The following is a 15,572-nucleotide window of genomic DNA, read 5'->3' as shown; positions in this document are numbered from 1 at the left end:
ATATTAACTCAGGAAATGTATTAGTATTGAAAATGTTTTGAGATGTTTAAAAAAAGACAAAAATATTTACGTAACAAAAATTTTGACGGCTGCATTGTTTTTTAGTATAAGGAGCAATTTCTTCAATGTTTTATTTTGAAGTAATCCAAAAGTACAGCATCATGCAGAAACCTGAATCAGGACTCGTGGGTAAACATTTTTAGAAGGGCTTAGGAAAATAACATTTTGGTGGTAAAACATTCATACTTCAACCAGACTTTGATTTGAATACATAAGAGACATTTTTGGGAAGCTATAGAATGACATTAAAGCCCAAGAAAATAAATAATGGATCCTGACACACATGACTTTTACTGTAAATGAACTCTATAAACATCCAAACACAGAGATTCCAAAGTCAAATAGGACTTTAATAAAGGTTCATCATTATAACATTGATATAAATACATGACTCTGAACAGAAAATACCAAATAAAAATACAAAACATACAAAAACATTAAAAGCAGGTTTCTCTTTCAGTTGCCTCCCTGGAGCCTCTCTGGCATTAAAGCAGCTGTGTGTTTTTCCAGTGTTTTCTAAAAAGCCTTTGTCCAGTGTTTGCCAGCATCCAAGTGGCAACCGTTTTCCAGTGAAAACTGGGGGTCTGTAGTGGTGGCCCCCCCCAGACAATGACACAGGGGGGCAAAGGACACACAAGGAGGAGGCCAGTGAGTCTGTCACTGACGGACTGTTCCTCCATCATTTAACTCTCTCTTCTCTCTGTCTGTTGGTGTCTGTTTATCCCAGCGCCCATCGATCAGACTGGGAGGAGTTCAGCTGCACAGACTCACTGCTCTCTCCATCCTCGTGCTGAAACATACAGATATTACAGATGTTATTTGGTAAATCTGTTACAAAATGTACAGTTTTCGATATCAATATAGGCGATTCTGGCCTTAAATTACTTGGTATCAGATCGGAACCAAATTTTGTGGTATCGCCCACCCCGAATTGAGTCTGTATCCATGTTTCTACCCAAAGTACCCTGAACTTTTAGTCCCTGGAACTACCTTTCAAGGAACTAAAGGGTTCCTTTGGCCTGTATTTCCACCACGGTCTAAAGACCCATGAAGTAGGGCTGAACGATTTTGACAAAAAATCTTTTTAGGGGCTAAAATAATGTCCTGGGAAATTAATTAAGAAGCCGGTCCCTGCAGGTGGAAACACACAGAATTTCTCCAAAGGTTCCCAGTCCTTGTGGAAACTTCCTGCAGTGGAAATTTGGCTTAAATGACTTGTTAATTTTTTATTTTTTTTTCCAGTGTACTGGTCTTCTGTCAACCTTCGTAAATGAAGTGTAAAATAAGTCAAACTCATACTTTGTTGGCGATGGCCCGGAGTTTCCCCAGCAGGGAGGGTTTCTGGGTGTAGACCACGTCGTCGTCGGGTTCCTCCCCTTCAGCCAGGGCACAGCTGTCTGCAGCTGGCAGCTCACACTCCTTGTTGGCAGACATCACCAGGCGAGAGTACTTGTACTCCAGCCTGACCACAGACCACAGGGACACCGTCACCATGAGACAACACATTACTAGGCAGAAATAACATCCGGCGTGCTGGAGGTGAGCACTAGTACAATATTATGTATGTATGTGTATATGAAAAGCTGTTAAAGCTGACAAACAGCTGCTGACATCTCCACCTTTAAATAACACACACACTGTGATCTTAATGAGTATGTTGACCCGGTCTAAGACTGGTGGTAGTGTCTGATTGGCAGGTGCCTCTAACCTCTTGTTTTTCTTCCAGAAATAGCAGGTGAGAGAGATGAGCAGCACGGCCACGAAGGCTCCGCCGCCGACGCCGACCTTCAGCCACAGAGCGATGGCCTCGCAGGGAGAGGAGCTCCTGGGAGGCAGCGATACACCTTTGGTGCACAGCTTTGGCTCGTTCCACACATACAGAGTTTCCTAGAGAGGGTGGAGGGTGACAGATAGAGAATTTACATATTTATATTGTTCAAGCAGAGATTTAGCTTCATAAATCAAATGATAGATCAGACAGATTTATGATGAAGTGTGTGCATTTTGTTTTATTCCTGAGATTAGTCGCATGAAGAATGCAAAGGTGCAATTTGGATTTAGGATTAAGAGTCAGTTTAGTTTCAGTCCTAACATATATCAGTCTTTGTCAAGTTTTAAAACATGAAAGACCAACTCTGCAAATGATTTGTTGTATTTTGTATTATTTTATTTCAATCATGCAGTTTTGTTTTGTTTTATTTGTCAGGTTGTACCATCAAAGGACCAGTGTGTAGGATTTAGTGAAATCTAGTGGTAAGGTTGCAGATTCAAAGTACGTCACATTACTCCTCCCTTCCAAGTGTGTAGGAGAACCTACTTTGGCCACAAAACCCGCAAAAACACACAAAAAGCTGCACCTAGAGCCAGCGAGTCCACCGCTGGAGTTGGATAACTTTTAGATTAGGGTGATGTTACAGAAATAATACAAGCGGGGTAGTAAGAGGAGTGTGTGTTACCTGGACGCCTCCCTTGCATGCTCCCTCTATCTGATGGTAGTCATCCTCGGAGCAGCGTGGACAGGCGTTGGCGCTCTCCCACAAGAAGTGAAACGTGCATCCGTCACATGTTCCTGCAGGACAGGAGCTGCACAAACACACAGAGATCATCTCATAGATTTTGTTTTCATTTAATTTTCTTACATAAACCCCTTTTCTTATGTTCTGGTATTATAGCATAGTATTTTCAGTGAGTGTTTTGTTCATTTGTAACAGTTTGTTTCATTCTTCCAGGACGAGCGAATGACTCTTTTTCCAAGATGAAACTGACAGAAGGGGGAGACTCGGGAAAAGTCACAATTACAATTCTGTCTGCTGCTTCAGCACCACGGACAGCACCATGGATTTATCAAAACACAGCAGAGACATGCTGCTGATACTTCAGAGCCATGGTCGGGGTCATGGTTTCTAATTTGCAATCAGATAAAGGAATATTTACAAAATGCATGCCCAACCAAGTTTGATTTAAGGAAGGTGTATTGTGTTATGGGTGGAAACAGTAGACTTAAGTAGTAGTAGTAGTAGTTTTAAGGGGCTTAAACACACAGTACAGTGTCAGAAACAGGTTGTGATAATGAAAAGGTGTGAAAATGTGTCAAAAATCAGGAGAAATACACGAGAATTTTGATCCTGGGAGGAAATAGAAGGCAATTATAAAGGTGAGCCTACTGGGAAAATTGGGAGGGTTAGCAAGTAAATACTGTGTATGTGCAAAATACACAGCCTCATACATTGAGTATATTATCACCCACCTGGGCACAGAGAGCTCTCCTCGTTCAGACTTCTCGGGGTTACAGCGAACAGTGATGACTGAACTGCGACCCTGATCACACGAGGCCGTCGCCTGCAGTGACCTGAAGGAAAATAAGGACACAGTTAGGACTTAAACACAACATCACACATACACGCACCTTGTCTGTCTTTTATTCTGTACCTGTAGAAGAAGTTGATGTCTGGAACATTCTTTGAGTTTTCAGGAAAAAGATCTGGCCTGGCATTGACGCCGTCCAGGACGGTGTCGACTGTCGCTCCTGGAGAGAACCACGGATAAAGATAAAACGCATCATCAGCTAATTGTCATGAAAAGCCACATACTGACATTTAACAAGCTTCATACCGATGAAAATGTCTGCGAGGCTGATGGACTGCGAGGAAATGGCCATCCTGAAGCCCCGCCCATCTGCCGGGATGATGGTCGACTGACAGATGAAGCTGTCCACGGAGTTGACAAACTGAGCCGAGTCGCTGCGGTCGTCCTTGCTGGACACGTCGGTGACGTTATCCGTGCAGACAGCAGCTCTCCTCCCCTGCAGCAACGCATGCAAAGAGCATGAAAATGATCTGTCAGTTGCTATGGTTACGCTTGATGTTACCCTGCAGCTTTTTTATCATTTAATCACACAGTGGTGACAAGCCTATATGTGAAAAACTGTGGTTTCTTTTTATTTGTGTTTTAGCTGAGATATTTAATGAAGTCTGGTGGAAATACAGCCACACTGCACAATATTTTGGCTGTATTTCTTGACATTTTTTGTCTTGTTTTTACATCCATTTGTCTTTTTGTTTAACTTTATCTTAATCTTACCTTCATTTTGTCTTAATTTTGCTTCCTGTTTGGCTTTCAGGGCAAAAAATGATATAAAGTATGTATGATTTACCTCATGGCCGCACAGGCTGATGTTGAACAGGTGAAGGTACTTTGTGCCTTTAGAGGTGAAACTCGGCCCGATGGTCAGTGATGCCACGTCGCTCAGAGGACTGAGGTCAAAGGTCAGCGTGCGGTTGTTCTCTGTGTGGGTGAAGGAACAGTCGCTGAAGCACCGAGAGTGTTCCTGAAAGACAAGGGAACACGTGAACTGTAGTACTGTTCACATAGTAGCTGTAGTAGTAGCTAATGGTAGCTAACAGAGGTTTAAGCTAACAGTAGCTAACAATAGTGTTAGGTAACAATACTAACTGCTTGGTAATCGCTAGCAAAACTAAAGGTCTCTCTACCTTGTTGCTGATACTTCCAGGCCCACAGGCGACACATGCGTCCTGGCCGTAGGTGTGGCGCCCCGCCAGGTGTGTGTTTGGCGGGCACTCCTGGCATCGGTTCGTTTCTCTGTCGATGAAGAAACCGGCAGGGCAGGGAACGCAGGAGGAGCCGGCCCGCTGCGAGTTCTGGGGTACGAGCGCGCAGGCCCGACATGCTGACGCCAACCCGTCCAGGACGTTGGTCACGCTGATGGAGTACACCTTCACCATGTCACTGACATAACGACGCATCTACACACAAAGGACAAAGGTAGAAACATAAGGTGAGGTGTAAATATGCTCTCGATATTTAATGAAAGTGCATTTAACATCACATTTTTAAGGTCTTTCAGTTAAAATATAGGGAATAAGTTATTTATTTTGTGTCCACTTACGTCCAGAGCGTGGTTCGTCCTCTGGAAGGCCCATGTGTATGTGACAGAGGCGTTCCTGGTCATGCTGTGTGAGTACGACTGTTTCTCCTTACTGCCCTCCCAGGACTCCACCACTGTGGTGCTCTTACTGTTCACATCCTGCAGGGGGCGTCACAGTTAAACAGTTAGAAGGGAAAATACAGGCTGGATTACTGCACAACAATACTCATAATACTGTAATAAGCTGGACCACAGCTGGAGACGAACATGATTCCTCTGGCTGGATGGTAAAATTAGTCGCCTAATTACTATCATCTGCTGCACCAAATACACACACACACACACACACAGAGTCGAGCACACACCATCATGAAGTAGAGCTCACAGTCGGCAGAGCAGATGGTCTCAAACACAAAGGTTATCTGGCCAAACTCACTACCGGTCATCCCTGACAGTGAGGCTGGGACCCTGCCACACAAACACAATCACAGGCAGAGAGTTAGATGACACAGTTATGAAATTATCCTTCAAATATTCTTAAAGTTGGATTTTATCAGGCGACTACATACGTCCTACAAACCCTAATTTATTGCTGTTAAGATTTATTGATTTTCTCCTTCTGTGGGGTTCAAACTTGGACAGATAAATCAAAATCTTCAGACACGGCCACCACGACAGCACACATACTTACTTGAAGCCCGGCACGTGCAGGGTGAGGATGAGATAGTCGTTATCTGAACTTCCTGCTCCGCTGCGAATGTGGTCTCCTGCAACCTCCCATCCTGATAAACAACAGACATGATGCTCACGTCACACCTCATTCATCCGGGATCACACATCGCTGCATATATGTTGCTGATGTTAAACAGGTGTGTATCTGTGACAGGTGATTTCAGATGGACAGACTTTAGGTTGAGAAAGCAAATTAGTTCTGGAGCTTTTGATCACACAACATGGTCTTCATCAGCAGAAAAGGAAGTTTTAGAGGAAATTCAAACATACATTTCCTTGACAACTTAATTTGCTGATGAAGATGTGTGATGTGACTGAACTGAAGTCAGTAGGTAGGTAATTGGTAGCTAGTAGTTAGTTAGTAAGTAGACAGCAGGTTAGTAGTTAGTTGTTACTTAGTATGTTGATATTATGTAGCTAATAGTTAGTTAGGTAGTTAGTATGAATTAGTAGCTAATTAATTAGTAGTCAATTACTTACTGGCCCATAGGTAGTTGGTAAATAATTACTGGTTACTTAATAGGTAGATAGTAGGTAGTTGAGGTTGTTTTTTTAGTTAGTAGTTGGTTAGTTAGTTAGTTAGTTAGTTAGAATACAGTAGGTAGAAATTAGTTACTTTGTAGGTAGATGGTAGGTATTTCTTAGTTCATTTGTGGGTTTATAGTTGGTAGTTAGCAGTTGGTAATTAGTTACTTAGTTAGTAGGTAGATGACTGGTAGTTAGTTAGATAGTTGAGTTGTTGTTATCATGCTCACCATTCATGTCGTCACATTTGCTGTTTCCCACGTTGAAACAGGACGTCTTCATGTTGGAGGGCAGCACGTTCCACCATTTGTACTCGTAACCTAACACTGGTTCTGTACCTGCAGGGCACTCAGTGCACGCTGGCACACACACACACACACACACACACACACACACACACACACACACACACACACACACACACACACACACACACAAACAAAAGCTTCATTTAGATACAACAATGACATTTTCCTCCTCCATTTTCCATTTGCGTTTGCACAAGAACCATCGTTTCAGGGGCGGACTAACCAGCTGGGTCGCTTCTTTTAAACAAATTTTATTCAGAATGACAGCCAGATAAGAACATTATGTGACCAGATGGAGCAGGTTTTTGGAGAATTTTATTACAACAGATTGAATCAGTACTGGGAGGGAGTGTGACAGGAAGTCCAGACTTTGAATAGAGTGTTTGGTGCTGTAAATATGTTTTGACAGCAAGTTGTTTAGTTGACTTCTCTTAGATGAATCCAGATTGAAAAGCTCCAATTATATGAACACAGCACTGGAGCTTTGGTAACAAAACACGCCAGGTGTGGACAGGTGTGGGCAGGTTTACCGAAGGTGCCGTCTGAGTGGGTTCCAGGTGGGCAGGGCAAACAGGTGGAGTCGTTGCTGTTGTAGTAGCCGGGGTTGCAGGGAGGGCAGGGCTCCCTCTCACCTGTTGCAGGCAGCTTCACGGCCCCCGTGACGTTCTCCACGCAGATTTTTGGCTCGACCCAACGATACAACACCTGCGTCTGTATCCGACAGAAACACACAGAGGTTCAAATCAGGGCTGGGAAAAGTTCTGTGCGCATTTTACTATAACAGAAGAGCTACATGTTGCTCAAATTTAAAAAAAATGCAACGCTTAAAATAGAGAAATGCATTTATTTTCTGTTTTTTTGCCAGTCATCACTCTTACTCAGCACTTTCAGAGACGTGAATCCAAACAGGTGAAAGTCATGAATGAGTGCCTAGGAAGTTGATTCAGGATCAGATGACATGCAAAGCGCTCACTAAGCTCTTCATCATTTGCTTTGTCATCACATTGTGTAAGTCTGGTTTCTAATACAATGACCTGAGACAGCTGACAAAACCTCCACGCTGTTTATAAGCCATAAGCAGAGAACTATTCATCATATGTTCTTTTGTTCAGTGTAAATATTAGACCAAATAAAAGATAAAGGGGAATTTCCTTGATGATCATGTATTAAATGGTTTATTTAGCTTTTTTGGGTAAGTAAACTGTAAAAGTTGAATTAAAAACAACTTAATTGTCAACCAATCTTCAACAACTTACCAAATGCTACAATATAACTCTCTGTTAAATTGTGTTTACATGTATACATCCCATGAGAAAGAGGATGTGTTTGTAACTCAGTGTGTCTGTCCTTGTGCAGTCAGAAGGTGAGGATGTGAAATGTGAAACGCATGGACGCCGCTGACCTTCCCCTCGCTGTCGCAGGCCGTGTGGATCTGGAAGTAATCCTTCTCTGAGCACGGCGGCCTCACCTTACACTCCGCCCATCCCTCATCTGAGAGAGAAGAGTCAGGAGACGCAGAGGTGATGATGATGAAGAACAAACACGCACAACTACACTGTGATCAGAAGCAGGTTTACTTTAGTAGTTCAGTGTGTGAACATACGTGAGTAGTGGTGTTCAGGACAGGGTGTGCAGGAGGACGCGTCCTTTATGGAGAAGGTGTTGCTGGGACAGGGCTCACAGGACGAGGAGCCAGGAGCCGCGCTGAACCAACCGGGCCGACACGGAAAACACTCTGATGTGTACGCCACACCTGTGTTGACAAAAACATGCACAGAAAAGTCATCCTTTACCCTTTTAATCAAATTAAATCCTGGTCCAGAGAGTAATTTATAATGTTCTTTAATTTACCTTCTATTTGGATGTTCTTGAGCAGCACAGGTTTGACCATCTTCCCTCCCACCAGGATGCCAGTGGTTCTCCAGTACAGGATGTTAGTACCAGACTTCAGACTCACCTAAAAACAAAGAAGAACACGCACACAGTGAAACACGCACACACACAGAACATAGCGCTGTCCCTACCAACAAAAGCAGGACCAGATACTCACTGTGTGCGTGTCCCATTCTCCATTGTTGGTGACTTTAATCCACTTCTGATCATCAGTCTGGGCCATTTCCTGACACTGTTCATTCTGGACCTGAACATGTGTTGACATAGAAACAGCTATTAGCCTCAAAATACTGTCTCAAACAACAGCTGCTGCTCCACTAATTAATCACTATAAACTGGGGTACACATAGAGGACAACAGGAGTTTTGGACAAACTGCAGATTGAGGACATTTTGAGCTAATACGTAGTGTCACTATTATTTTGTACGAATCAAACAAAAAAATATTATGTTTAAATTAGTCAGCTTTAGAGGTGCCGGTAGACAGATTCTGTTAGCTTTATGCTAAGATAAGCTAAGCTATCTTACCAACTGCTGGCTATAGCTTAATATTTAGCTGCCAGACATGAGGAGTAGTATCAGCGTATTTGCCAAAATTTCAACAATTTATTTTTCAAATTCATTGTTTATTTTAAAATGAAAAAGTTTTTTGAATTAGCATTTAGATAATCAATGCACCCGAAAACTCTTCTTTTACAGACCGATAAGGAAAATCTGGGATGATCTCTGTGGCATAAAAGTAGAGATGGCCGATACAAATAAGATAACCAACAGTTTCGCACTTTTGTATTTTAAAAAGAAGTTCACATAACCTGTAGTTTATGCACATCTGAGGGTAAGAAATGTTAAAATGTAGAGAGCAAAGATGGATAATTTAATATTCCATAGCTCTGACTGATCCAAATCTAACTGACATCACTGTTACAACAAAAACACAGAACAGTTCTAACTCCTCAAATTTAGTTTATCCAGTATATAAAAAACATAATAATCTAATTATTGGAATAATAAATAATAACATAAATTATAATGTATCATTCCCAATATTTATCGGGCATCCCTGGCAGTTAGATTTGCTTACATAGAACTCAAAGAAGATGTTGTTGTCGGGGTACTGGTACGTGAAAGAGACGTTGCCCTGTTTCTCCAGGTGGACGGCGTAAACCAGAGACACTGTACACTCGTCGCGGTTGGACTCCAGATACACACCCTGTGGCATCCATGATGAGCTGCAACACGGACAAAACACACTCAGCAAAACAAGAAAAAAAGAACAATGGCTGTATACTGTATTTTGTAGTGTAGTATAGGTGTCTGTATCACCTGTTACAGGCCTGAATGTCCTCTCCATTTGGTCCGGGGTCCAGGAAGCTGGCCAGGCTGGTGAAGCCTGCAGGAATGGCGTCCCATTGGTCAAAACGAAGCCCGCTGCCCAGCGAATAGGAGCCGGCCGCACACGGTGTGCACTGCTGCGTGGTCATCTCTAAATACTTCCCGGCCGGACAGGAGAAAGCTGTGAAAAATGAGGGTGATATTGATATGTGAATACACACACACACACACACACACATACAGATATGAACACGCACACACACACACACACACGCTGGCAGGACTTACAGCAGTCTGTTCCTCTGGTCGGAGGTGGAAGGTTGGAGCAGGAGCCCGGACTGAGAGGGATGGCGACCCTCCATCTTGACCCTGTGCTGTCACACTCTGTGTACTGGTAGTAGTAGTCTGTCTGCAGAACACACACACACACACATACAAAGATCAATACACCATCCAATATATGTGTGTGTGTTTTTATGGATGGAAAAATCAGTCAGTCCAGCACTGAAATATCTCAGCAACTATCACATGGATCAGCATTAAATTTTATACAAACATGAGGCTCAAATCTTCAGGTTTTGAGTGAAATATTTAAACAGCTACCAGATGGACATGAAATTTGGTTCACACATTCATGTCAAAGTTTCTAATTATTCAGTACTTTTGTTCACAACTAAATACCTTAAAAACTACTGACATTCCCATCAGCCTCAGGTGTACTTGGAGTTTAGTACTAATCAGCAAATGTTAGCATGCTAACACGATGGTGGACATGGTAAACATTGTACCCGCTAAACATCAGCATGTTAGCATTATCACTGTATCAATGTTAGCATGCTAATATTAGCATTTAGAGCAGTATAGCCTCACAGAGCTGCTAGCATAACAATGATAAACACATGGCTAATGTTGTGAAACAGTATGGGTTTGGTTAGGTTTAGACGACAAAAATACTTGGGTTATAGGAGAAGATCATGGTTTAGTATGTTATGTCAGTTATGCTATGTACACAGTTCAGAGCATTGTTTGTTTTCAAGCTAACAGGCTGTCAGCTTTTGGCCCCACTGGACATTTTATAGAGTATTGGCCGACTGAACAATGCATGACACTGTTGGTTCTTTATTTTTGCTGTCCAACTATGACATTAATATGCAAAAAAAATATAATTATTACTGTTTATCAAACCCTCACCACTACAAAGACTACATCTCCAGTGTCTCCTGTTTTTCAGTCACATGCAGCGCTGCACACATGTGACTCGAGCGTGAAGCTGATTTCATGGGAAGACAAAAGCTGGTCACACAAAAGGGAACAGTGGAGGGGTGGGATGGTGTCCCGGCTAAAAGCGGTGGCTGACCCCGATCACCACGGCAACCAACCGCTGGAACGGTAATGGTCCATTAAGAGCGCGACAGCAGGTCATCTGTACGGCCCGCTGCTTGTTTGACATTATATTGATCATTTGAACTGATTGAACATTCAGCTAGAAGGACATTCTGCCCAAAGCGACTTATTACGAGAGCTTTTAAGCTCCATAGAAACAAGACAGACATGTCGTCATCCACTGTGTGTTCAGTGTTCCAGAACAAGTGCTGAGTTTTTATCAGTTTATTATTTTTTAACCTAATACATTACAGATTATAGGCTTTCTGGTTTCACATTTTATTTTTCCTCCCAACTGCCTGCATGTCCTATCATCTGATATGTTATTTTAAGTTTTAGAACTCCCTTGAATAAACAAGTAAAACTCCAGCCCACATTTTTTTTGCAATTTTCTGGACCAAACAGCTAATCGGTTAATTGAGAAAATGACAGACAGATTAATCAATAATGAGAATAATGGTTAGTTGCAGCCCTCGAGGACAGCAAGCAGATTTAATATTGATTTTTGCAGTTTCCTGTCTTACTCATTTTACCTTTAAACATCAAAATGTCAGAATAAAGCTTTCTTTGTACTTTTAATTCGACTTCCTTTGAATCCAAAGCCTCGCTCTGGCTGATCTCCATCTCCTCCCCCGAACCTGCTGTTCAGCCGGGCAGACGGAGCAGACAGAGCAGGCGGAGCAGACGGAACAGGCGGAGCAGACGGAACAGGCAGAGCAGACGGGGCAGACGGAACAAGCGGAGCAGACGGAGCAGACGGAACAGGCGGAGCAGACGGAGCAGACGGAACAGGCGGAGCAGACGGAGCAGACGGAGCAGGCGGAGCAGACGGAACAGACGGAACAGACGGATCAGGCGGAGCAGGTGGAGCAGGCGGAACAGGCGGAGCAGGCGGAACAGGCGGAGCAGACGGAGCAGACGGAACAGGCGGAGCAGACAGAGCAGATGGAGCAGGCGAAGCAGACGGAGCAGCAGAGCATGCAGGCAGATTAGATTATTAGATTCCAAGGGTTTTATGGAGAACCCATGAAGTGGGCTCTACAGGAACAATTTTAGATTCAAAGGGCTTTATCTTGAACACACTGACAGGGTTCTACCAGGAACCTTTTTATATTCAAAGAGTTGCATCAGGAACACACTCGGGAGGTTCTACCAAGAACCTTTTTATGTTCCATTTTTTTATTCAGAACACACAAAGGGGGTTCTAGATCTAGGCCCCACAAAAGGAGTTCGACCAAGAACCTTTTTAAATTCCAGGGGTTTGATCTAGAACACACCCAGGGGTTCTACCAAGAATCCTTGTGCATTCCAAAAGTTTTGTCCAGAACACACTCAGGGGGTTCTACCAAGAACCTTTTTATATACTAAGGATTTTATTTAGAACCCAGCCTTTGGGGTCTAGATCTAGAGCTCATCAAGGGCGTTCTACCAAGAACCCTTTTATGGTACAAAGACGTCTTGACGAAAGAGGTTTCAACAATCCTCCTTTTCTGACAAAAAAAGTTCTCTGGATGAAAAGGGTCTTACAAAGAACCCTTGGCAAACATTTTCTCCAAGAAAGGTTCTTTTGGGAACTCTTATCTCTAAGAGAGTACAGGATGTGTGTGTGCAGTAAAGATAAGCTTGAGCTCTTTAAAATGACTAATCACCTCTCTGCGATGACAAAAATGTCCATGCATGCTTCACCCACCTCCCCCAACACACACAAACAAATTGTGGACGGGCATGTGAGAGGACAACCACTTCATTATCATGTAACATGGCAACCTGCGCTGAGATTCACCTGCTGTCTCTGTCTAACGCCGCTGCTAATGTGTTGACGGTTGGGGGGATAGAGGGGAGGCTGATAAAAAGGACGACATGGGCTAATGTGTTTCGCTGGTCTCCCGGGTGACTCACGCTGGTTGTCATGGAGACTGATGAGAGGAAGAGAGACGGGGGGACAGGGGATGAAATTCAGCACCATGACAATCCATCCTCTGAGTGAGGAGATTGTAGGACTGGAGGTTTTTAGGAGAAAACAGGAAAGATGGACATTAATATTTATGGTCTGGTGTTAACTGATATTTTGTATTATTGGTTTGATGCCAAAAACTCAAGACACCAAGAAAATTACAAAAAAAATGTTAGTTGTCAGGGTGTAAAAGTGTCTGAATCTGCAGACAGACCATCACAGAACAAACTACCTGACAGCTAGAAAACTTTGACCACATTCAACTTTACAAATAGAAACAAAAAGAAAACATAATTTGATAGATAGAGAAAGAAAGATAATTTCAAGTAAAAGACCTAAGTACTTCTTTCACTTCTGCTACTTCAACTGTAGAAATGCTATGCTAGTAATCTGTTTGGTTAGCTTAGCTTAACATGAAGACTGGAAGCAGGGGGGGATAACTAGTTTCACATTGCCTAAAGGTATAAAATCTACATACTAGTTTCAGTATCACTAATAAACACCAAATTTATTCTTTATAGAAGCTATACAAGATGAAAGTATTAAAACACATGTCAGGTAGTCTGTTTTGCTAAGCCTTATGCTATGCTAAGATAGCATAACTGGACATTGCTTATTACTGGACAGGAGTGGTGTCAATTTTCTTGTTTAACTTTTGTAAATAAAGTATATAGGCTAGGTATTTGTCAAAATCATCCTACTGGTGACATAAAATGTGGATGTTAATTTAAAATTTAATGAATCAACTGTGCTTTTGGCACCAGATTGACGTGGATGAGACTTGTGGGAGAGACAGCTTGGCTTCATTACATCCTGTAACACTGTCTCTTTGCCTCCGGGCTCCAGAACCAGAATCCCCAAGGATTCCTGTAAGTCGGAATCCTAAAATATCCTACTGACTGCCTGAAGACCAGGATGCTGCGTCCAAAGCTCTGACTGTAAATAAAGACCAATAAGAGTAAATGATCCACTCTGAGCTGTGATTTCTCTGTTAGGGTAACCTAAATAAATAAATAAATGAATAAATGAATAAAAAAATAAAAACCCTCTGACAGCAGTGGCCGGCTCTCTCCTCCTCTCAGCGGGTGATCTTGGCCCGGCTGACCGACAGGAGGCAGCCCGGAGGAGGGATGGAGGCCAGCAGACAGCCTTCATCTCGTTATGGAGCGTGTTTATGGTCAACATGAAGCGCATTTTAAGCCGATCAGCGGCGTGAAGAGGACCGTGTGTTCTCGCACTAATGAGCCAATATAAAGCTGAAAAACGACTTGTAGTATTGTTATTTTTATTGTGAATTTTTGTGGATCTAATCTGGTTGTTTGTTTTATGCACAGATGGCGTTTTTCTTCACTTGACTGCCGCATAAAAATAGGTGCAATTGTATTTCTAGGTGAGTAATATTTAAAAAAAACAACCTTATTCTGGCCTCTCGTGTTGTGAAGTAGCTCCGGGATAGATGAGGAGATCTATAAATAATAGCATCAGTAAAGCGCACTCACCTCATCGCACGGCCGCAGGTCTCTGTCTGCGGACACTGATGCTGTGTGCGCGCTGATGATGAGCACCAGGCAGCGGGGGAACCAGGAGGCCCGCACCTGCTCCCGCATCCTCAGCTCGGATCACAGACAGCCGGCTGTCCGCTGCCTGGAGCCACAAACATCAAACAGGCCGAGCGGTGACTGTTTGTGTGCTGCTTTCCCTGTCATTGATGCGCCTGCCTGCCTGTCACCCTCCACCCACACCAGCGCCGTCAACGCGGACGGTGGAAAAATATGTACTTCCGGTCAAGGCTTTCAAAATAAAAGTCGTGGCTAGAGTAAAATGGACAAAGATTTGACATGAACGAAAAGGTGCGGCACAATATTATTACTCTTCTTCTTCTTCTTTTTCTTTTCTTCTTATTATTATTTCTACTACTACTATTTGTTACTTTTATTTTACTTTTATTTATTTATTACATTTTATTTTACATAACATTGTTCTTTTAGGCTTTTTATTCTGCAGTCTTTTGCACTGTTTAAGAATGATGCTATAATGTTTAAGCAGGCATGTAACCAAAAACTCGAACTACGATGATACCATGATTTTAAATTGAATGAATGAATTGTCTTTGGCAGTTAATGAAAATAAAAACAATGCAACAGTCAGCATTTGATCAAATCAAACAAAAATAATGAATTAAAATAATTAGCCATGTAATATCACAGTAGATTACAGTCCTGTACGGTAGAAATATTTTTTTAAATTGTGATATTGTCATATTCCTATTGTTACATTCCTAATAAAATCGTCGTTTATAATCGTACTCTTCTTAGTTTAATATTTTTTGTTGATTAGTATTATTAATCTGGTATGGATTTTTGTCTAATCATAATAATTGGTGAAAGGTCTAGTTAATTAATGATTTTTCTGATTGACTGAAAATTATTCAGAAACTATTTTGATTATAAATTTATTCATTCATTCATTTTAAGCTGAAAATGCCAAAAATTCCTGATCCC

The 15,572-nt window shown here is 42.3% G+C and overlaps 1 protein-coding gene across 1 annotated transcript; it reads right to left on the bottom strand.

Annotated features, from left to right (window-relative positions):
* Window positions 1-391: 391 nt before the first annotated feature.
* LOC146306968 (endosome/lysosome-associated apoptosis and autophagy regulator family member 2-like) lies at window positions 392-14,908 on the bottom strand. The gene is made up of 22 exons (XM_084711162.1): window positions 14,571-14,908; window positions 10,023-10,143; window positions 9,726-9,915; window positions 9,484-9,631; window positions 8,561-8,650; window positions 8,362-8,467; window positions 8,114-8,263; window positions 7,913-8,001; window positions 7,041-7,221; window positions 6,433-6,561; window positions 5,637-5,727; window positions 5,311-5,413; window positions 4,967-5,104; window positions 4,551-4,823; window positions 4,214-4,387; window positions 3,673-3,862; window positions 3,490-3,586; window positions 3,308-3,409; window positions 2,517-2,643; window positions 1,769-1,947; window positions 1,360-1,522; window positions 392-850 (listed from the first exon to the last, which is right to left on the bottom strand). Exons 1-22 carry the CDS (start codon window positions 14,676-14,678, stop codon window positions 779-781), a joined length of 3,021 nt encoding a protein of 1,006 aa, XP_084567288.1. The 5' UTR covers window positions 14,679-14,908; the 3' UTR covers window positions 392-778.
* Between the last annotated feature and the right edge of the window lie 664 nt (window positions 14,909-15,572).

Source organism: Lutjanus erythropterus, chromosome 22 (genome assembly GCF_056507025.1).
Source record: "Lutjanus erythropterus isolate fLutEry1 chromosome 22, fLutEry1.hap2, whole genome shotgun sequence".
In the NCBI taxonomy this organism is placed as follows: Eukaryota; Metazoa; Chordata; class Actinopteri; order Lutjaniformes; family Lutjanidae; genus Lutjanus; species Lutjanus erythropterus.
Note: the sequence above shows the minus strand (reverse complement) of the source record. Positions and strands in the feature narration are given on the sequence as shown.